General features: G+C 38.4%; 1 protein-coding gene across 1 annotated transcript in view; it reads right to left on the bottom strand.

The window, feature by feature from the left end:
* Positions 1 to 23,948, bottom strand: part of PUDP (pseudouridine 5'-phosphatase) — a 76,274-nt gene that overhangs the window by 41,211 nt on the left and 11,115 nt on the right. Inside the window, exon 2 of the mRNA XM_080613050.1 lies at positions 8,128 to 8,346. Within this exon, the coding sequence (XP_080469176.1) occupies positions 8,128 to 8,346 (219 nt within the window). The remainder of the gene's footprint in view (positions 1 to 8,127; positions 8,347 to 23,948) is intronic.

Here is a 23,948-nt window from a genome sequence, read left to right as displayed (position 1 = left end):
TTGGCAGACTTGCTGAGGCCACTATTCATGTTGTTAACAAACATACTGAACAGCGCCAGTCCCAATACTGACCCCTCATCCATCCCCAGGCAGAGCTCCCTGCACTCCAGGGCTGCCCTCTATCTGAGTGGGGGTGGCTGACATTACTCTTGGCCTCCCACTCACCTCATCAGCTGCTCTCATGAAAGCTAACAACTTCGGGAAAAGAAGAAAACAGCTTAAGCCAGCAGAAAGGAGTTATTTCTTCTGAGACCACAGATGCATTTTGAAGGAAGAGATCAGCACTTTTGTTCTGACAGTTGCTGAAAATCATATATCATGTATATATATGTTTATTTAAAAAAAAGTATTATTCGTCTATTAGACTCCTAATATTGTGTTTGTTCTCTTTAGATTCAGCTAAAAGCACAGTGACTAATACATTGGATCAACTCAGAAACTAAAATTGAGACACATAGGAAACCACAAAACCCCTGGGCTAACTGACACATTTTCCTTTTCATTGACTAATACAAACATGTACAGAAGGAGTTCAGGAAATCAAATACTGCTATGCTAAAACAATCTAACTATAGTCCCTATCTAATTATTTATGTGCTATTAGAGCTAATTTTTTTTCAGTTATCAAATTTTATAGTGAAATAGCATTATTCATTATGAAGTGAAAATTAACAAGACATAACTCCTGATAGCTAACTCAAAGTGATGGAAGACAAAGGAAATCTTTATTTTCCTATTAGCTTTATACAACATGAGCTCTTTGTCATACAGAATACTTCAGAACAGTGAACACATAAATTTTTGCTACACTTTACTTGATAGTCTTTCAAGTCTTTGTACAATCTCTTTTCTTGTGTTTTTCTGCTACTCAACAGATCACTATCCTTAACTTATACCACTTTTGGACTTCAGATTCAAACCTATTTTTTGAAATGCCTCCAAGACAATTAAGGAGATAATATAAAGCTCTTCTGTTTTTCATAATGTAAGTCTCCAACCAAACTTTTGCCTTACAAAGTTTTTTTTTTCTCTTTATCTAAAATGAAGTTTCTATGAACATGTCATAATCGAGTATAAGAATTCTTTTCAAGATAGAAAATAAAGAGATCTCCATCATAAACTGAGCAAGACAGAGAAGAGGATCATTCATGCCAATTCAGCACTGAAGAACAATTTCAGTTTCCTCTGTTTATCAGTTGAATTATTTCTGGTGTTCCTATTTCTGCTTGCAATTATTTTGAAGGCATAACTACATCATCATGCACACAACCACACTCTAAGCTCTACCAGTATCTTAACCTGAAAATCAACTGCCTGATGGTCTTATAAGCACAGATAAAGTCCTACAGTCTTATGGCTTCAGAAATGCAGCTGGTTTGTGTACTGCCACCACAGACTGCACAAAAAAGGTCACATAATAGTATAATGTGGGATTAATTTAGTTCAAGATAGTAAAAAATAAAAACAAAAAATCAAAACCAACCAAAACCCCCATAACACCACAAACAAAAACCCCCCAAAACCAAACACAAAAACCAAAACAAACCCTAAAACAAACACCATAAATATAGCATATTCTTTACATTAACTAAATGCAAGCATCAAGTAGCCAATGAAATCAGGTTCTATTGTGGATTTTCCATAGATTCATTTTCAGATTCAAATTCAAACTGAACTATTACAGAAAACTAAAGGCAGAATGTATGAAAATGACAGAAGCTTTGGTTAGACTAAAAATTATTATTTTGTGTCTTCCTCTTAATAGTTGCTTTTTTAGAAAGCAAACCCATGCAAACTCTTAAAAAAACTTGAAACAGTAAATGGGTATTTCAAAACTGATTGACTTTAAATGCCCAAAAGCCTCTCTACAGTTCAGCTGATTTAATAAAATACGTTACTTCTTATTTAAAACCTTCTCTCACTCAGGCCTCAAATCATTATTATTATAGTGACAATATTACTGCTATTGACAACTGCTGCATATGCTTTGACAAAGTTTTGGGGACTACAGAAATATTTTAGAAAACCTGACTTATTTAGGATATTTTATTTATTAAATTGTCTTATCCCCCTCCCCAGCTAGTTACTTGTTATTTGATCATTTATCCAGTCAAATTCCTGTGCAATTCTTTTTTTTTTTTTTCTGAATTCTGTAATTGCAACATGCGATTTGCTCTCCAGTTAATTTTAATTGTTGAAAAGATACTCATTCTCCTTAATAAGCCATACAGGCAACTCTCATTTGGCAATTTTATCTCAAGTATTATTAGTCACATATATTTTACCATCAACTGTAACTATAAGCCAAAGGAATGATTCTCTCACTAAATATTTAGTAAGAAATGTGCTTCTTTCAAAAATGGGGTGGGGTACTGAAACATGCCACAAAGTTCTTTTTAACAGAGAAAAAAATCCTCAGTATTTCATGCGCAACCAAATCTTTTCCTATGTATATTTTGTTGTATCTATATATGCTTGCATTTTCTTGGCAGTAGGGGTGGTGCAATGTATTTATTTATTTATTTAATCTGAGCTTACTTTTATCCAAATAATATTATTTTTTGTTTTCCTTTTCGTATCAAGTTTGACAAGTTTGTTAATCTACTAGCTTTTTTATCTTGTTTCCTTTTTCCTTTACTGGCGTATGCAGGTTTTGTTTCTCATTCTCTGCTATACTTTTAGAGCACATCTACACTAGGTAGCCTGTGCTAATATAACTATACTTGTTATGTCTTGTAGCTGAGATGCTACATATTCTGCAGAAGAAACAACATGGCTACAGACTTTTCTAATGAACACTGTCTTGATCAACAGACTATTGTCTTGTGCACTGAATTTTTTCTTGGCAGAACAATACTCATCACCATGTTCTTTCTTCCCCTACCTTGCACACAAATTATTATCCTAAATATGGCTTCACGTTCTTTTTGCAGAATTTGAGTACTACCTCTAAGATAATCTTCACATATTTCTGTCACAGCACTGCTTTTCATTCACCACTGTGTAGATAACAGATAGCTTTCTACTCACACCAACTGCATGAGAACAGAGTACACCTTATCTCTGGGTCACCAAAATCAAGGGTCTTTAGAACTAGTCCACTTCATCTTGCTGTAATGTTGCACAAAACAAGCTGTCCCAGAGCATTCAGGATATATTTGGAAGAAAAGATTTACTGCTGAGAGAAAGAAAAAAGGAAACCAAAATGCTCCAAGCACTGTTTAAATTAACTACGTGCATGCATTATGCATGTTTTGATAATTTATATCCAGTTGTGCACAAATAAAAATCTTAAAGATACAGCGTCTGTATGAAAAGACTGCTCCTTTTTCAAAATCATGTACAATTCCTACATTGCATGTGATACCACATCACACTTAAAGCTATTCAAGATTTCATCTCTGTCTTTAATCAAAGAAAAGCTAAGATTACCACTCAGAGCTTTGTCAAGTTGATTTGATTTCTAGCCAATTCAATGACAATCCTTTAAATTCATGAAAGCAATTCTATGGGAAAAACTTCAGCAGCCTCTGAACACTAAAAGCACTGAACAAAGAAAATAAAAAAATCAGAACAGAAGCAGGTGTCTGTTCACTTAAGTCAAAAAGCTGATTAAAAGTAATTTTTATGTAGTCTGGTGCGCTACAACAGTTGCAAGTCTATCAGTACAGAGCTATTCATTATCTACACTTGCTCTGAATCCTGAAGTCAACATTGCTGCTGTGCAGGTGACAGAGTGACAGAGGTGGGGCTATCCACCACTTGGTGTAATTGCCATGAATGCTTTAACTTGGTCAGTCCTGAATTGTTCAGGTAATTGGACTACATTGTTGTAGGTCCCCTCCAAGTGAAATAGTCCAGTCCTAGTCTAGTCTAGCCTAATCCTATTTCTGAATCTCATGAGACTATGAAAACATAACTCACAGATTCACACGTTGCTTTTTTGTCCTAGGACACTGTTTAAAAATGCTATCTGCAATAGTACATTATCCTTTTACTGAGCTACAAAAGTGCACTTGGAAACTATTAACCTACTCTTCACTTGATTGGCTATTAATAAAGAATTCTACCTTCTCAACTTACTACTCTCTAAAAAGTATCTGAGATCCTTCTGGTATCATATACAACTCATTCACCAAATCGATAATCTCATTTTATTCTGGATATACCGACATGCACAGGGCCACAGAAAAATATAGTACTAAAATGTAAGTATTAAATTTTACACAGTTCAGAATGTCATATATTTGTGTTGCTGACTTTCTGATAAAAGCATTTTTGGGTTGCAAACCTTTAGGACTTAATGCAAAGGCCAAATGTTTGAAATGAGCCAAACAGACAGCATCATTCCCAGTTTGCAGCTGACTGATCTCTCGGGGTTACAGGCTCACACAGCCCTGAATGGACGCACTCAGTAATTTCCTACCATTAAAACAGTAACAACAAGGAAAATAAAAGATAACATGGTAGGAACTCTGTTTAACAGTTAAGGACACAACATGAAACAACAAAGCAATAGGTAAGTAAGCTAGACTGCTGGTTGAATGAAACTGTTTAAGAAATATATATATATAACTTTAGAGTAAGTTGCCATTGGAACTGAACTGGGTTTTTTTTTTTTCCTCTTGTTTTGTCATTTCTGACTGGCTTCATTCGGTACTAAAACTGAGCTATGAAATTAGCTCCTCAGGTCTGCAAGAGACAGTCAACCGTACCTGAACTGGAAAATAGCTTGCACATCACATTCTGCACTGGCTAAACAGGAACTGCCACAGAGAAATCCCAGCTATCATGAAAATAACCCAAGAACGGAAGATGTCTGAAAGATGTACATAACCACACTGTAGCTGTGGATCTGTGCTTTGTGGTGATGATGAGCCAAAACCCCAGAAACCACTATGAAATTATGGCATTAATTTCATATTTCTGACATGATTATAGCAACTGTTGGCAGCTGTGTAACTTGGAGTTACATTTTTCTGGGGGTTTTGGCTTTAAGCCAACCAAGAGCACATTGATACATGTATAGGTAAACATACATATGCATGGTTTTCTTCTGCTCCGCTTGTCATAAATCATAGAATCATAGAATAGTTAGGGTTGGAAAGGACCTTAAGACCATCTAGTTCCAACCCCCCTGCCATGGGCAGGGACACCCCACACTAAACCATGCCACCCAAGGCCTCATACAACCTGGCCTTGAACACCACCAAGGATGGAGCATTCACAACCTCCCTGGGCAACCCATTCCAGTGCCTCACCACCCTCTCAGTAAAGAATTTCTTCCTTATATCCAATCTAAACCTCCCCTGTTTAAGTTTTAACCCATTACCTCTTGTCCTGTCACTACAGTCCCTGATGAAGAGTCCATCCCCAGCATCCAAGTAGGCCACCTTCAGATACTGGAAGGCTGCTATGAGGTCTCCATGCAGCCTTCTCTTCTCCAGGCTCAACAGCCCCAACTTTCTCAGCCTGTCTCCATACGGGAGGTGCTCCACTCCCCTGATCATCCTCATGGCCCTCCTCTGGACTTGTTCCAACAGTTCCATGTCCTTTTTATGTTGAGGACACCAGAACTGCACACAATACTCCAAGTGAGGTCTCACGAGAGCAGAGTAGAGGGGCAGGATCACCTCCTTCGACCTGATGGTCACACTCCTCTTGATGCAGCCCAGGATACGGTTGGCTTTCTGGGCTGCCAGCGCACACTGCCAGCTCATGTTCATTTTCTCATCGACCAACACCCCCAAGTCCTTCTCTGCAGGGCTGCTCTGAATCTCTTCTTTGCCCAACCTGTAGCTGTGCCTGGAATTGCTCTGACCCAGGTGTAGGACCTTGCACTTGGCATGGTTAAACTTCATCAGGTTGGCATCAGCCCACCTCACAAGCGTGTCCAGGTCCCTCTGGATGGCATTCTTTCCCTTCAGCATATCAACCGAACCACACAGCTTGGTGTCATTGGCAAACTTGCTGAGGGCGCACTCAATCCCACTGTCCATGTCACGGACAAAGATGTTGAACAAGACCGGTCCCAACACCGACCCTGAGGGACACCACTCGTTACCGGTCTCCAGCCGGACATCGAGCCATTGACCACAACCCTTTCTGATGACCCACTTCCCTGCAATGTAGTACTGCATTTGCAGAAACTGAAGGCCTGCTATGTTACTCTCACAAAGAACAATGTCTGTACTCCGAGAGAAATATTTAGAAAAGCAGCACAAATGGCAGCCCTGTCATTTTGTCAGTATTGCCTTGGATTAATTCTCTTCTCCACTGAATCAAAACTAGCCTTCCCTAAGATTCTTTCAGAACTAAAAATAAATCCAACTGTGAAAAACTCTCCAATAGTTACTGGGAGATTTCATATTAGAAACAGATATATCCTCTTCACAGATTAAATCTGTATTTTGACCACAGCTTTTGACCTGATATATTGAAGCTTGTCAGTCAGTTCAGCCATACTGAAATTGTCAAAATTCCATTTCCAACCCCTAATGCCTCAGAAATCTTGTACATTAAGTGGCATGGTTGTGATATAGCCTGTCAGGCAAAGAACTGCTTTGCCAATTGAATTGTGTGCTGCCAATATTCATACAACTCCCACACCATCCTTAACCATCACTGGTATACCTGTCAATTGCTTGACTTGGGAATTAACAGAGTTATCATCACTGGCAAAAATACATGCACAACTCATTCTATCCCCAGAAACAAGTGCTGCTTTGCTTGACTCACTTCTTCAAACACAGTTGGTCATCATTCAGCACTGTACAAATTGATTGAAAAAACAGAACCTCACTTGCCTCTTAACTCTCAAAAGACGGCTGGAGACTCAGCACAAGTCATCTCTATGCCATAAGTATGAAAATAAATCCTTGCTTTCCTATATTTACCTGTAACTATACGAAAGACTAATTTAGTCAGAGAACATCGCGAACTCTGAATATTACCACCATCTTACATCTTCCACAACACATGCATACAGTCCATTCTTAATTAAAGAACACGAAGAGGCTGTACAATAAACAAACAAGGATTATGTTAATAAATATCCTCAGAAGACACAAAAGAACAGATGAAAAGTATCAGATTAAAAAATCTGGTTATCAGAACAGGCTGGTCCTTAAAGAAACTAAATAGTAAGTAGCTGGAGCCACTTCTTTTTAGATTATTAGCGTATATCAACCTGTTTTTCTCAAAATTCATGTCAATTCAGCTTGTGTCTTATATGCTGCTACCAAATAAAACATAGAACTCATTACTTCAGTAACCAAGGCTGCCTTTGCTCCCCAGAATAGCCAGTGAGCATACAGTATTTAAGTTCACATAAATTCTGCTTTAGAAAATAGCCTGAAGAAAGTTATCACATGTATCTAGTTGAACTGAAAAGACGAATTAGTTCCAACAATTCTGGCAATGATAAAAACGTTTACTTGCTTGTCCCAGTAAGTATTTTGCTTGTTTCATCTGTAATAGCCCAGCTTTAGCAGGCCCAGAATTCACTTTTTGAAGGCAGGAAGAACACAAAACTTCATGTTCCTTTGGCTAATCTGTTCCATCACCTCTCTGCAACTCTGTTCAAGCCAGCTCAGCCACATTATCACAATCCCTATCAGGTACAGAATATCCACTTAATGGCATCTATTATGTGTGCTGTCACTTTACAACAACTCTTCTCTATGCCTCCTAACATTTCACCCAGTCTGTTCATCTGGCATCTTCTAAACCCAGACTAGGTTTTGTTTTGTTTTGCAAAAGATAGAGCTGCAAAGTTAGTCCCAGAAGTTTGACACAAAAAAAGTAAAACATATCCCTCACATCTTTCTTGTTTTCTCAGGCTTACAATTTTAAATGGATATATACATCTTTTTTTTTCTTTTAAAACATACAGAAAAGAATGCTGTTCTCCAAGTAAACAAGAAAAAAATATTCAGTATCCTTTAACAGGTAAAATATCTCTTTAACAAGTAAATAACAGGTAGATTTGAGTAAAATTTGCTGTAACAAGAGTGACGTAACTGAATCTGTAAGTGAAACTGGTTTTTGGAAGGCAGATTAAAAATTTCTACCTTGGTTAGCATTTATGTAATTCCATAAACAACCTATAAACATTGAAAAACATACCTGGCATCAATTCAGCAGTATGGAATATCTTCTCCTGCTTAATTTTACTTTCATGTAATAACTCCTCTTTGGTTAGTGGAAGATCTAGAACATCTCGAATAATCTCCGCCGCTTCTGTGCCTTTTTTCCCCATGACCAAGGATTTTACATCCCAGGTATAGGACTTTCCAAAACTCCCACAGATCTCTTCGAACACTACTGAATAGAGACGCTCAGTATCTGCCAAAAAAACAAACAAACAAAAAACAAACCCCAAAAGATTAAAACCACGTACAGTCAGCTGAGCAGCCAGTCTTACAGGGAGGCTCACATAAATGGTCACAATGAATAGCCAGGACTCAGAGGGACTAACAAAGTGGACAGAACTGCCTCCACTTATTTGCAGAGGGGAGGCCAGACTTCTAAGATCACCTCAGAGGCACCTAAGATTATCAAGCTGTCACTTCTGCATTAAGAACAGGTTACAGAGGGTCAGAACAAAGAACTATCTGGACCTGCTCTTTCACCACCTTTCTTTACTGTACAGGTTATCAGCAGTGTCTTAACTAAAATACTCTGTTTTTTGCACAAGAAATAATAGAAGGGAAGGAAATCTGGCACTTGGAGGATGTCATTACGTTTTTTCATGTAAATTAAAAACAAAAAATATTTAATTATTCAAGAGTATCTTTGACTGGAAGCTTCAGAGTGCCTTCAAAGACACTACAGTCATTTTTATAGTACTGCTGGCACCTCTGCATTTACATGTGATTACCCAAGCAGAACACATCCACTTGTATTTCCAGGGGGTTTCTCACAAGAGAAAAATCCAGGTTGAATTTTGCCTGTGAAACTATCATCTTTTATGTCAAAGGTGATTTTAGTTTTCAAACTATTTTTTTTTTTTTTTACAGAATCTTTCCTGTCTTTAAAAAAGAAGGTAAATAAGGTTTATTTAACACTAAAACAGAGAATAAAATTCCTTGCAACTCTTGGCTTCATTTCATCAAAGATCTTGAACAGCGTCTTTTCTACCTATCTGTTTATCCTTTCAGGTAGTTTCCTCTGAAACTTCAGCTACTGCTGTTAACCATGCTTTAATTTATTTCTCATGCATGTCTTTCCCTTCTGTATCTCTAAAGTTATGTTTATTATTATCATTTTAACAATGAAAGGCACAATCAAGGAAAGAATGTAGTTGCTCTTATGAGATTTATTTAGAGCAATTAGGGACTTCACTTATCAACATGTCCTTTGCCATGTAAAAATATTTTTATAGGGATAGTATGTGAAATTATTCATGCAGACACTGCCTCACTTTCTGAATACATAAAAGGTATACAACAGAGTTTAAACTTCAACATATATACTATGAAGACAACTGAAAAAAGAAGAGCAGATCCCAAGACTACAATATATGCAAATATCTTCCCTGCAGTCTGACAAATGCTTACTGCTTAACCACAGTAATCTGCTTGTCCTGCAATCAGCAGATGATTCTGACATGAAATCAAATGGGAAACAGGGGCCATTTTCCATCATCGTGCCTACCATTATGTGAGCACACAGCAGTGCAGAAGACACACTGCTGCCTGCCAGAATGCTCTTCTCCATGTTTCCCTTCAGTAACTAGAAGGGACATTGAGCCAAAAGATCAGCTAAGGACCCAAAGTACTTGTCTGTATGGCTTAACAGGGTAGCATATGTTTCTCAAAACCCTCTTAGCTTAAAAATGAAAGGAAAAGTAATAGCACCTCTATTATTCCTTGTAAATGCTTCTTAAACAACACTTACTGAAAAAAGTTAAGAGTCATCTTGGAGACCCCTAAACACACAGAAGAGGTATCACAGCAGAAGCACAAGCAACTGAGCTTCGAAAGATAAAACCAGGAAGGAAAAAAAATAAACAAGAAAACAAATACCCCAGTTTGCTTGATACTGGCAGGTGGTACTCTCTGTGAGTTGAAAAGGCAAATTAAGAATACAGTGTTTAAAATTTCACAGTTCTTTTTTTTTCCTCATACACTAATTTTTCTTCTGTATGTCAGGATCACTAGGTGAAGGGCATAAGATTCTTACTCTAAGTTTAAAACTGAAACTGAAAATTAATCCTCATTTTATTGAGTAATACATAGCAAGCTACGCAGAAACAAAACATAGAATCAAAGAGTATAATTGTAGAACATTAAAATTTTCCTATAGGTGTCTATGATAATTCCACGTTAATCTGTTTGAAAGACTCATCTGTATAGCTAAAGATACTCAATTTTAACAGCCTCCTGCATTTTAAATAACACATACCAGACTTGTGAACAAACTTTTCTTTCCTTCTTAAAGAAATGCTTAACCATGTCCAGATTGTGGACCTAAGAATAATCTGCAGTTAGCCAACTGAAGAGCACTATTGTGTGCAGTTCTGGTGTCCTCAACATAAAAAGGACATGGAACTGTTGGAGCAAGTCCAGAGGAGGGTCACGAGGATGATCAGGGGAGTGGAGCACCTCCCGTATGAAGACAGGCTGAGAAAGTTGGGGCTGTTGAGCCTGGAGAAGAGAAGGCTGCGTGGAGACCTCATAGCAGCCTTCCAGTATCTGAAAGGGGCCTATAAGGATGCTGGGGATGGACTCTTCATTAGGGACTGTAGTGATAGGACAACGGGTAATGGGTTAAACTTAAACAGGGGAAGTTTAGATTGGATATAAGGAAGAAGTTCTTTACTGAGAGGGTGATGAGGCACTGGAATGGGTTGCCCAGGGAGGTTGCGAATGCTCCATCCCTGGCGGTGTTCAAGGCCAGGTTGGACAATAAACTATTCTATGATTCTATGACTCTATCCTATTCATACTGAGTTAGAACTTACTTTTCTCAGTGCTGAGAAAAAAAAACACAACACACAAACAACAGGTAAAAGAAACAAAGCCCAACTAAACTGTCAACACACCATAACTGATCACTGCCTACATTTAATTCAAATGTATGTTAGTCTCACATACTACTCAAGTATTTAAAGCAACATAAATACTTAAACAAGCAGGATGTCAGAAAGCCTTCTTTCCTTCCCTCTCCTTATTAATTATCCATTAAAGGAATTGGCTTACAAAACCTCCAAGTTTTCTTTCAAAGCAAGCACTTTCACTCTGCCTGAAGTCGTATCATTTGGACTCTGGACATCAACATGACTGCAATGAAAATTACGATTATCGCAAGATTCATGACCTCTTGTAAGATTCTACTTATTAGTAATTCTTGAGGGGAAAAAAAAATTAATTCTCATGATTGGATGACAAAAGCATAGATGTGGACACTTTACTTCCTCAAATAGACATGTTTCACTATAATGCATGGATAAACACTGAAAACTGGGGGTGGGGGATAATTCAAATATTCAAATAATACACAAATACACACAGACCTCAAAATCTCCAATTGGAAGCTGGGACTACTACTGCTGAAAAAGCTGCACTTCCTACATACTTGATAAGGACATATGTTCCTTTTGACTGAAGAAAAAGGAAAACGTGTATGTCCCCCTTATGACAAGACAGCAGTAAATAAATACTAAATAATGATACAAATTCAAGACTTAGTACTCCCATTGAAATAGAGAAATCTAAAAAAAAGTGCTTAACAAATACAAGGTAGGCTAGCTTTCTGCCATTGTAACAAGAAATAAAACACACCTGATTGATCAGAATTTAACTGGAGCAACAAATTGTAATTTCAAACTACTATAAACCTGCAATACAAAAAGAAATTAAATCTAATGCACACACATAAACATAACACACCAATGAAAGGAAACAAGCAAGAGGAATTAGAAGTTCAATTCAAGCACATAATTATAGGCACCTACTGGTATCTTAGACACCCTAGTCTGTCCAAGATACCCACATACAGCTGATATTAAAAAAAGTAATCGGGGAAGAATTACAGCTTACTGCACAAGCAGCCAGACGCCCTACAGCATCCCAAGTGGTAATAAACACATACATTTCAGCAAGTGAATCCAGCCCCAGCTGCTAGCCCCCGTCAGGAATACAAGCTGAGAACACAACAGGACACATACCCGGCAGTGGCCTGTTCTAACAAGGAAGGAAAAGCAAGACTTCTTAGCTCCTGAAATTTTCAGCAAATGTATAACCTCAGCTTTATTCTCCTCTGCCTTTTAAAATACTCTTCACCTTCCTAACTCTAGGACCTTGATGTATCTTTCACATGGATATTATCAGCACAACATACTGTCCATCCACTCACTACATTTCACTGGGAATGAGTAATATTTATTCCCTAGCCACATATCATCTTCCAGTCATTTTTATAGCAACCCTTCTTCTATATAAAAAGCACAGTCAACTCCACTAGTGCTGTTTACAGTGTGCAAAAGCCAGCCACAATAAATACAAATAAAGTGACAAGAATGACAGAGGTGCTGGATTACTCAATTTGTGATCTGGCAAAAAAAAATTGCTGACGCATATTCAGATAAACCTACAGGTCACTTGGCATCAGACCACAATGCATAACTGGAGTGTATGATCTGCTCAAATCACTGTGGAGTCAGAATTAATGCGCAGATCTACCTAGGCTGGGGGTGCAGCAAGCATCAAGGCAGCATCTAAACTTCAGCTTTATCAATCACTTACTTACATATGAACATATCTTAAAACAGAAGATTATGATTCATGAATATGGAAGCTGATCTTTTGAGGAGGTCTAAATTTATTAAAATTATAAATTTATTAAAGTCCAGAATTTATTAAAATTATGTTATTGTAATTCTAAAATAGTTAATCAAGAAGATGGGATTAGTAGGCATGAAAGCTCATCTTAGCTATAGCTCATCTGAATCATTAGTTCTGAGTTCTTCTTTGAATAACCCATCTCATCTTTGCATCAAGCATGCCAGATGAAATATACCTCTGATTTATCCTTCTGCTAGGAATCTGAACAAAACTATAGTTGTGTAAATTCAGTATAATCCAGTAAATCAAAATTGGATCCTGGACACCTAAGATCTTTATTTTGATAAGGACAGAGAAATGGTTAAAGGGAAGAATTTTACTTCAAGCAATAGCTTTCTTGTGCCCATACCTGTAAGGCAGATTTGTGTCCATGTGTAAAACAGAACCATCTTCAGTAATCAATTTAGCCAAATTCAGACACAATTAGTCATTTTCACCAAGATTTTAACCCAAGATTTGAGAAAATCTCACTAGAGTATGTCACCATCAATACTGACTGAACACACAGATGGCTTTGATTTTGCTTTCCTATCAGTTTTTCATAATATTCCTTAATTTCTTTAGGATATGCAGTAATGCAAGATGCCATACAAATTACTGAAATGCTTATTGGGGGTACAGGAGATAAATATAATTATAAATCAGAATTTAGTTTACAATTGGAAATTTTGTTTTGGTTTTTGCTACTCAATAGTGGCATTTAGCGCAGTATAAAGTGTTAACTTGCAAACAAATCTACGAAAAAGTTGAAAAGGTGGCGGCAATCAACATTCCAAAAAGTACTGGACGCTTCCTCTGCTCATGGAATTATAGTAATCATAATCACATTTTCAATTATTCTCATTTCCAGATTTAAATGTGATACATGCCTTTGTGTGTTTATTCGTCCATTATATCAATCAGTGTTAAAGAACAAAGGATTTAAACACAGTAATGACAAAATCACGGTGACAGTGGTTTCCCATCAGAAAGACTAACTTTGTCAAGTCTTGCGTATCACATGTAGAACTCAGTCAGTGGTCCTCACGCTCACCTACTTCAGCATTGGCAAAATCATGAACTCACAGTTCTCGTCCCTCTCTCTCCAGCATACAAAAGCCATGGCTGATCAGCTCACTGATCACTTGTGTCGTCTGTGAGACTGACGAGTATAACAAATGCTGAAGCACTGCATGCAAGCCAGGGAATGGATGTCACAGTAAGTCTCTCTCCTCTGGAGATCTGTTACCAAGCCTGTCACTCTACCACCCCTGTCCCCACAGGCAGTACATGTTGTTTGCTTGTTTGAGTACACAAACGAACCAATTCTTGAAATATCCATACAACTGAGGATATGAGTATCAAGCAGTGACACATTCACCACATTTCCACATGTGGACTATCACAAAGTTTAGGAAACAGCACTGCCAAAATAAAACCTACGTAACTATTCAGAAGTTTTTAAGATCTGCTAGTGATTTTGGTAAGCTGAGCAGAGTAGGAAATCAATGGCTTCTTGAAAAGCAAACTTAGACTAGAACAAGGAACATCCTCTCAACCCAAAGAATAAATTACGGTATTACTATCCACTGTTTATCAATTACAGCTCTGTGTCAAAAAAAAAAAAAAAAAAAAGAAGAAAATATATTATGACAAACTACTGAAACATAAAAATACAACAGTGTTATAACAACTAGTTACTGAGAGAGCAATAGACTATACCACTGAATAAAGCATGGTGCATTCTTTTTCTGTCCTTACCATTTCTTTCAGACTTTCCCCCTGTGATAGCAGCAGCCAAGCAAGACAGACAAAACCAGTATAAGCAATGCAAAAGACTACCAACTACATGACTGTCACTGGAACAGGTCTGAGATGACAAAAAATAGTTTAAATCACCCAGAAGCACTGAAGAATTACAGCTGAAGGCTCCTGAGTTAACAAAACGATCAGAAAAAAGGAAAGGAGAATTTGAAAATATTTTTGTTAATAAACAATCTTTAGTAGACAACTAGGAATTTGTGGCAAAAGGCCAATCTTCTAGTTCCCTTCCAACATCCTTCCATTCACACCTTCACACTGTGAAAACTAGTTTAAAAATGCATGAGTACAGTTACCTATTATGGCGAGGAGGAGGAAGAAAAAAAGAAAAAGAAATCAGTTTAACAGCTGACCTCAAAATCACTTACAGCAGCTTAGGAAGAGTGGGGATGAGGAAGGTAGGCAGCAAAAATCACTTTCTGCACAATAACCTGAGTGTTACAGCACTAGTCCAGAAAATGAGACTTAGCCTTTCAATCTACCCTATAAGGGCCTGAGCCCACTTCTTTAACATTCCATGAGATTTTTTTTATGCTAGTTATATAAATATATATGCACACACATACATATAATTTATATGCTTGTATATACATATATAAAGCATATATATGTGCATTTATATGTATATAGATGTATATACTGTGTATATAGTATAGTGTTTTAAAGGTAAAAGGCTGTCTTTTAAAGAATAAAAAGCATAAAACTCAGATGAGTGCTAGTCCGTGACTACAAATCAACCTGAAGCCTGTTAACCTGAAGGTTCATTAAAGGGAGGTTGGTTCAAACCCCTTATCAAAGGCGGCGCTCTGAGGAGATAAAGAACAGCAATGTCCTATTCTTTGCCGTAGTGTTCACCCCATTTCTTCCAAATGAACTTGCTTATAAAAAAAAAACCAAACCTAAATCCAAAGTTATCACCCTACAAAGACATCCACTTCAGCCACTGTCACAGGAGGAAAAAATAAGCACTGCTTTTATGCATGCTCAACCAAAATATTTGAGACATGCCTAAATTTCAAGGCATGCAGTGCTGATGTACCCGACCAGGCAGACTGAACCTAAATGAAGTCTGCCCCATCAAACCAAAAGAAATGCTGCTTCAGTATTCATGTCTAGTACCTTTCAGAGGATCTACTCTCATGAACAGTACCATATTAAGCTCACCCTATTGTTACCTAGAAGTTAAATGAAGGTAAAGCCTCTACTAAAATAAATAGCAAGCACAAAATCATAAGTTAGTTATAAATAACAGGTTACTCAGTAAACCATCTTATGTGATTGATAAACCATAAATTCCAAAGATAAAGGGAAAAAAACCCCAACCACCTACTCTATAATTGCTAAAAATTAAAATTACTGCTTCAAATTTGAGTAATGATTTGCAAACCATTATATTTTTGATTAGCACTTAGAAAAATTCACTGAAATGATCCATTATTCATTTTAGTAGGGAGCAGGTAGAAATCTGTTATGGAGCTTTAATTTTTGCTAATCTATTTAATTTTTTCTGTTGTACTAGAATATTAACATAAGTACACTCTCAAGATATATGAGTATGCTACATAATGATTACTTCCCTAAGTCCAGAGAAGCACACTGCCACTGGCTAACTTGTTCGAAGTGCTGTGAATCTGATTGCCCTTCTCTGATATGAGACTTCCTGCCATGAATTCCAGTTATTGTTAACAGGCTTAAAAAGAAAGTAAATTTGGTGCTCCAAAAGTAATAGCTGCATAGAACTGTTCCCAAATAAGCATCACCTATTTTCCCCTCTGGGCTTATATTACTGTAAGAATTCTTCAATGGCAGCCAGAGGAAGCCAATTTCTCATTTTATATGCACAGAAAAATTTTACTTCTATGGTGAAGGGAAGAAGCTTCTCAACAAATTCAAAAGGATTTTCGTTTACATTAATACAGCAGGCATATCTTAACGCTACCTTGCATTCACATATGCACCTTATCCTTCTTTTTAATGTGTCAGGGAAGAAACAGTTCACAAATAAACCATGCAAACACTCTTCTGATGTGGAGCTGTAAACAAATACTCCACCACCAATACAAAATAGCACATGAAAAAGTAAAGAGAAACTCATATTTCAATTTCAGAGCATGAGGGAATCCATCTTTCTACTACATATGACAATTCAAAACATTCTAAAACTGTACTTATTAAGTATCAACTAGGCAACAGCATCTCACTAGTTTAAAAATAGAAAAGCTGTTTATTCACAGAAACTGCCCAACACACTTTGTTAGACATTCACGCAGGCCCTTAACCATTAAAAACAGACCTATGCAAATATGGTGCCTACACAATCCTGCTTGTTGGGCTTATATTACAAACATAAGGCTAACAGACACAGCTTCTTAGTATGTGTACCACAAGGCCCAAGTCAGGTAACAGTTACCCTGTCATTAGCATACAAGCTACTGTAACAAGGCAACAGCATTATACAAGGAATGTTCTCATCCAAAGGAACAATTAATAGCACATTTCCAAGTTAGTCCTTCACCAAGAGGGTATCTCTTTTTTTTGATACATTGCTGACAACTCATAGCAGCAGTTCACTGACCTGAGGAATGCAAAACAATGCTTGAAAAGTTGTTTTGAAATGAGATGTTTCAAGGCACTTGGAAAGAACTACACAAGATAGATGAAACCAAAAGGGTCACTATGTTATCCAAGTCAGCTAAAGAATAACCAAATACATATTCTTAGTAAGTCTGGGGTAGGTTGACCCTGGCTGAACACCAGGTGCCCACTAAAGCTGCCCTATCACTCCCCTCTTCAGCTAGGGGGGGAGAAAATATGTAACTAAAAGCTCCTGGGTCAAAATAAGGGCAAGGAAAGATCATTCACAAATTACCATCACGGGTAAAAAAGACTGAACTTGTGGAAATTAATTTAGTACCAATCAAATCAGTGTAGCATAATGAGAAATAAATATTAAATCTTAAAACACCTTCTCCCCATCCCTCCCTTCTTCCCAGGCTTAAATCTACTCCCAAATTCTCTACTTCACGCCACCAGCAGTATAGTGTGATGGCGGTTGCGGTCAGTTTATTCCACATTGTCTCTGCCACTCTTTCCTCCTCACAGGGAAGACTCCTCTTATTCTTCCCCTGCTCCAGTGTGGGGTCCCTCCCTCCCTCCCATAGCAGACAGTCCTCCATGAACTTCTCCAGTTCTTCATGAACTGCTGCAGCATGGGTCCCTCCCATGGGGTGCAGTCCTTCAGGAACAGACTGCTCCAGCGTGGGTCACCAACAGCTCACAAGTTCTGCAGCAAACCTACCCCAGCAAGGGCTCCTCTCTCCATGGGGCCACAGGTCCTGTCAGAAACCTGCTCCAGCACAGGTTTCCCGTGGGGTCACAGCCTCCATCGGGCATCCCCCTGCTCTGGCATGAGGTCCTCCATGGGCTGCAGGTGGAGATCTGCTCCACTGTGGACCTCCATGGGCTCCAGGGGCACAGCCTGCCTCACCACAGTCTGCACCACAGCCCATAGGGCAATCTCTTCTGGAGACTGGAGCAACTCCTCTTCTCCTTCTGCACTGACCTGGGTGTCTGCAGAGCTGTTGTTTTCACATATTCTCACTCCCCTCTCTGGCTGGTAGTTGCTATTGTGCATAGGGTTTTTTCCGCCCTTCTTAAATATCTTATGACCAAGGCATTACCACCATTCCTGATGGGCTCAGCCTCGGCCAGTGGGTCTGTCTTTCAGCGGGCTGGTCTTGGCTCTGTTGGACACAGTGAAAGTTTCCAGCAGCTTCTCACAGAAACCACATCTGCAGCACCCTCCCCATCCCTCCTCCCCCCCCCCCAAACCTGGCCTATGCAAACCCAATACAAAGATAGGCTTTCTCCAAGAAGACCTCTAAGAAACATGACCTTCCCTGAATAGACTTGCCAGAGCTGCTCTTTTTAACCCAGAACCTAAAGCAGCAACAGTAGCAAAAAGAACAGTCAAGAGAGAGGGAAAAAAAGTCAGAAAACTTTACTCCTCCCTCAAAAAAAAACTACAACAAAATGAGACCAAAGATAAAATACTCTTCAGCACACCACAGTTCTCTTCTAATATCAATTTCCTTATTCTCAGAAAGTTTTTGTTTGCCCAGGAGATACTCTCTCTCTATATATATATATATATGCAAAGACTTGGGTGAGTTGCAAATTCAAGTTGTTTGACTTTCGGTGTTACATGTTTCTAAATCACTTTCTGTAATACTGTTCAAAAAGTCAGCTTCCTCAACAGTGGAAGCATTACAAAAGATAGAGTGACTTTAATAGAAAAGGAAAACATTATTTTTCAAGTGTGGCCTTAGACTATGTTCTAAACTTAATTGCAGCAATGTGTCAAACATGCTACCACAAAGGAAGAGTAAAGAACTACAGATTAATAAAGCTAATCTCTTCCGCCCACTCAAGAGTGTCTAAAATTTTTGAAGTACATCTGCTGATGGAGTAATTTCTCTGTGGTGCTAACACTAAGAGGAGAAGACCAAACATCGCTGATGTACTTGATTTTCCAAGAGGACATTTCACCATGGCTGGCCATCTACATCGAGAGGAAAATGTCAGAAATACTCCAAGACCCAATCACAGTGTCTCTTTAATAGCTCTATACCAAGAACGCCTAATCCTAAATAGAACCTAAAATACAAAAAAGAATCAGACTTTTTAGATTCATGAGGCAAGTGTGATTGAGCAAAAAGAAAATCATGGTTTATGAGCTGCAATCACTGTTTGTTTGAAAACTGTAGATGAAACCCCAAAACCATGGTATAGATATCAATTTAAGGGACTTCCAACATCACGTAAGTGTGGACGTCTATGGGGCTAAGCCACAGGCTTCTCTGAAGTTGCATGACCTCAGCCCTCACCTCCCACATGGGGCTGAGGATCAGAGTAGAGGGCTGTTCTCAGAGGGCACTGAGAAACCTCACATGGTGACAGTGACAGCCGGCCTTCCTCCAGACTTAGGCTGGAAGCAGGTCCTAACGAACTCATGGGTCAAACAGCCCACAGCTCGGAGGAGCAAGACCACTCAAAGTTAGTGGACTGTCACAACTGAGAGTACATGAGCTCCTTTTGTTTCCTAACACCATGGGCGAAGCATAGAACTACTGGAAGACTGTAGTTTAATTTAGACTATAATAACCTTGCTTGTAATTGGCACAATGAAATAAAACCTTATACTTGGCTACAGAAGCTTTTAACTAAGCACCATGGAATCCACTGAGAGATAGTTACCTAAATCACAGAATGGTTTAGGTTGGAAAGGACCATCACTTAGTGTCCTGGGTTCAGCAGTAGCAGTCATTTTTTCTCCTTCTTAGTAGCTGGTGCAGTGCTGTGGTTTTGACTTTTGGCCTGGGAACAGAGCTGGTAACACCGATGTTTTTAGTTACTGCTCAAATGTTAACCTGACCAAGGACTTTGTGAGTCTCATGCTCTGCCAGGGAGGAGGGAAGCTGGGAGGAAGCAGGGACAGGACACCTGATCCAAACTAGCCAAAGAGGCTTTCCATACCACGACACGTCATGCCCAGGAGGTAACTGGGAGTTGCTCGGAAGGGCTAGTTCGCTGCTGGGTGGGGGGGAGTTATCGGTCGGCGGGTGGTGAGGTGGTGTATTCTCTTCCCTTGTTATTTCCTTTATCATTATTATTATTGGTGGCAGCAGTAGTGATTTGTGTTATACTTTAGTTACTAAACTGTTCTTACTTCAACCCAACTGGGAGTTACAGTCTTTTGATTCTTCTTCCCATCCCTCCAGGAGCAGTGGGAAGAAAAGGGGGGGAGTGAGCAAGCGAGACTGTGTAGTGGACAGAGTTTAAACCACGACACCTAGTCCAACCCCACTGCCACAGGCAGGGACATCTTTCACTAGACCAGGTTGCTTAAACCACCACCAATGCACAATACTTTTCTGGTTCTGAGCTGAAACACCAATTGCACGCTAGCACCTCAACAGCAGATGCTGTGCACTGAACACACCTCATATGTGAAAAGAAACTTTTCCTATTCCCAGGAAATTAAGCCAGTCTGCTACTCAGCTACGGTCAGACTGTATCAGTATGAGACCTTTTTATTAAGGTTCTCTAATAAACTGTAACTTACAGAGTTCAGTATGCTATAACAGTTGCTTAATATAATTCCTTTTATTTAATTAGCGAGTATTTACACAGTAATTTTCTGTCCTGCTGCTGAACACTTTTCCTCCAAGTGCATATGTGAACTTTTGCTGAAAATTTTTATCCTCTCAGCATATGTGATCTACCTAGTATTAACAGTATATACAATCACACTAAAAATACAGATTATGGTAGCTTTTATTAACTGGGAAATCTTATCACAGCATATTTTGAATTAGGTTTCTGTTGTAAAATTTGTTGTACAAAGTTGTGTGATCTGCTCAAGATCTCTAACTCCCATCATACAAAGTCTCTACTTAATGCAGAAGATGCAGACTGATTAGGAAGCCTGAAAAACAAATGCAAATATGAAGCATCAACTACAGTTCCTGTAAGACATGGAGAGGAGACACTTCAAAATTAAACATTTGATGCAAAATACCTGTGAAAGGGTTTCAAATCACCTCAGTTTCAAACCACCCTAGGGACTTCCATGTGGAAAAAAAAGCATAAATCTCTCTGCTGCAAACAAAAATTAATTTATAAGTGCTACAGAGTACACTTAAAAATTTGGCACACATCAGGTACCTGGAGGTGGATGCACTAGACCCAGTCTCAACTTTCAAGTAAAATATTTTAGCTTTTAAAGCTTTTTTAAGAGTGGCATTTCCTGACAGAGAGCAGGTGACTTGAGTACAGATTCACCTCATGTCATGTGCTTGGATCAAACTGACCTAGTAGTATTTTAGCACATTATGACAATTCTAAACTAGCATAAGGTCTTCAAACATCAAAATCCACTTAACCTAAACTATAACTATCTCTTGTTTAAAATGGGAAAAAAAAAAAAAAAAAAAATAAAAAAACAGTACCAAGAATGCTTTATAAAAACACATAAAACTTACCCACACTACAATTCTGGAAGAATACAGTGATTACAAACAGGTTCAGACAGAGAATCTCACTAACATGTCAGTGAACCCAATTCACATGAGAAGAAATAGAAAGCTGGAAGAAGACTCTCTGACAGCATCTAGTAACGTCATACTTTGAACTATCTCACGGGAGAGAGGTTGAATCTTATTTTTCTGGAGAGTGGTTCTGGGCATAATGGAAATGTTATGTTATGACTCTGTTTTGAGTGTGACAGCTTAAGAATTACACGAAATACCGTTGTGTAACCTATTAAATGAAATAAAAAAAAAAATGTGTTCAAAGACTGCAAGAAAATTTAGACCATCATTTCATTCTTCCATATGATTAATGTGCTAAAAATAAAAACACATATTGGGAACCAAACTAGGAGTCATTCCAGTTTCACTCAATCTTTCTTCCCTTCTACCTCAGTTCTGCGAGCCAAGGTCAAAGTTTACATCTTGAGACACAAGCAGCTTCACTCTCCGGCAGATGGAATTTAATAAGCTTGACACAGGAGTTTGCTGGAGTGTCCGTAGTCCTACTGCAACAGTGTTTGCAAAAGACAGGCTGGTAAAACATATGCTCAATAATCATATAAGGAGAATTTTTGCTTTATTTCTGTATTAAAAATAGTGTGGCCAGCAAGACTAGGGAAGTAATAATAATCCCCCTGTATTTGGCACTGGTGAGGCCATACCTCAAATACTCAAATACTGTCTGGGCCTTCACTACAACAGAGATAGAGTTGCTGGAGAAGGGCAGTGAAGCTGGTGAAGGGCTTGGAGCACATCTTACGAGGAAGGACTGCGGGAACAGGGGTTGTTTAGTCTGAAGAAGAGAAGGTGCAGTGGGGACCTTATCACCCTCTACCTGAAAGGAAGATGGAGAGAAGAGGTGGCTGGTCTCTTTTCCCTAGTTGGCAGTGATAGGACAAGACATAACAGCCTCAAGCTGTCCCAGGCAAGGTTTAGACTGGATATTAGAAAAAATTTGTTCACTGAAAGGGTGTGCAGGCATTGGAACAGGCTTCCCAGGGAAGTGGTAGAATCACCACCCCTGGAAGTGTTCAGAAAACATACCAATGAGGCCCTTAGTTACAAGGTTTAGTGGTGGACTTGCCAGTCCTGGGATAAAGGTTGGAATTAATGAATTTAAAGATCCTTTCCAACCTTGTTGATTCTGTAATTCCTTCCCTCCATCCAAAAATTAAAGAAAACAATAAAAATCTAATAGCCTGTCTCTACTCAGAATTAGGTACAAATCTACTGAAATCAATTAAGTCATAATGGTACAAGCAAGAAACAATGAAGCTCACAGTTTCTGAATACATGCATTAGATAAGGTACACATTTCCAATTCCACAGTTGCTAACCCGAAATCAGATTAAAAAAAGTAATTTCTTTGCTTCATAGCAACAATTTGCTAACACTCTGCTTGTAAATGTGAAAATTGTTTTTGAAAGTGCATTGCAGGTGGCTTCACAGTTAGAAAGGGGTGAGAACTTTAAAGAAATTAGAAAAAAAAAAAAACAGTCTAATTAACATGTAACAAGGTGTGGCAAAAATAACAGCTAGAAACAATTAATGTAAGCATCACTTGTGCAACTATGAAAACAATTATGAACAGCTGTATTCAGCATTATCCAAAAAGATCTGATGCACAAAATGTAGAATGAAGCAGGATGAAGTAGAAGTTACCCCTGAATATGAAATAACTCTGAAAAAATTGTATTTGTAAGAGACACTCTTCAATACTATCTTCAACTATCACCCCTGACCCCATTCTGGTAATTTCCTCTTGCTTGGTCTGAACTCAAGCTTACAATCAGCAAAATAAAAAGCATCTGCTTCGTTTGCTGAATATACTGAACTGCGCCACTGGAACTTAAATGACATTTAGACAGATGAAGTCCTACAGCTGTAACTTTGGCCTATTATGTTTTGAAATTGTTAGAAGGACTAGTATATCCAAGGTGTATAGTTAAAGCTGCATATCCAGTTAAACAGGGTAACTTAAGCGCAAATATGGTATTCCATCAACAAGCTGAAATACCTTTTTTTTTTTCTGTGGTCTGAAGAGAAAATCTAACTATTAATGTAACAATCCAATTGCATGAAACATTGCAATCAAAGAAAACAGAGCTGAACGCTGTTGAACATGGTTACAGCCTACACTCTAAAATGTAAAGGGCAGCTTTAGCCACTGAGCTTGTCATAAGCAAAAAGGTTGGAGGCTTTTTCCTTG

This window comes from Psittacula echo (genome assembly GCF_963264785.1).
Source record: "Psittacula echo genome assembly, chromosome: 3".
Taxonomy (NCBI): domain Eukaryota; kingdom Metazoa; phylum Chordata; class Aves; order Psittaciformes; family Psittacidae; genus Psittacula; species Psittacula echo.
The sequence above is the reverse complement of the archived record's forward strand: the minus strand, read 5'-3'. Positions and strand labels throughout refer to the sequence as shown.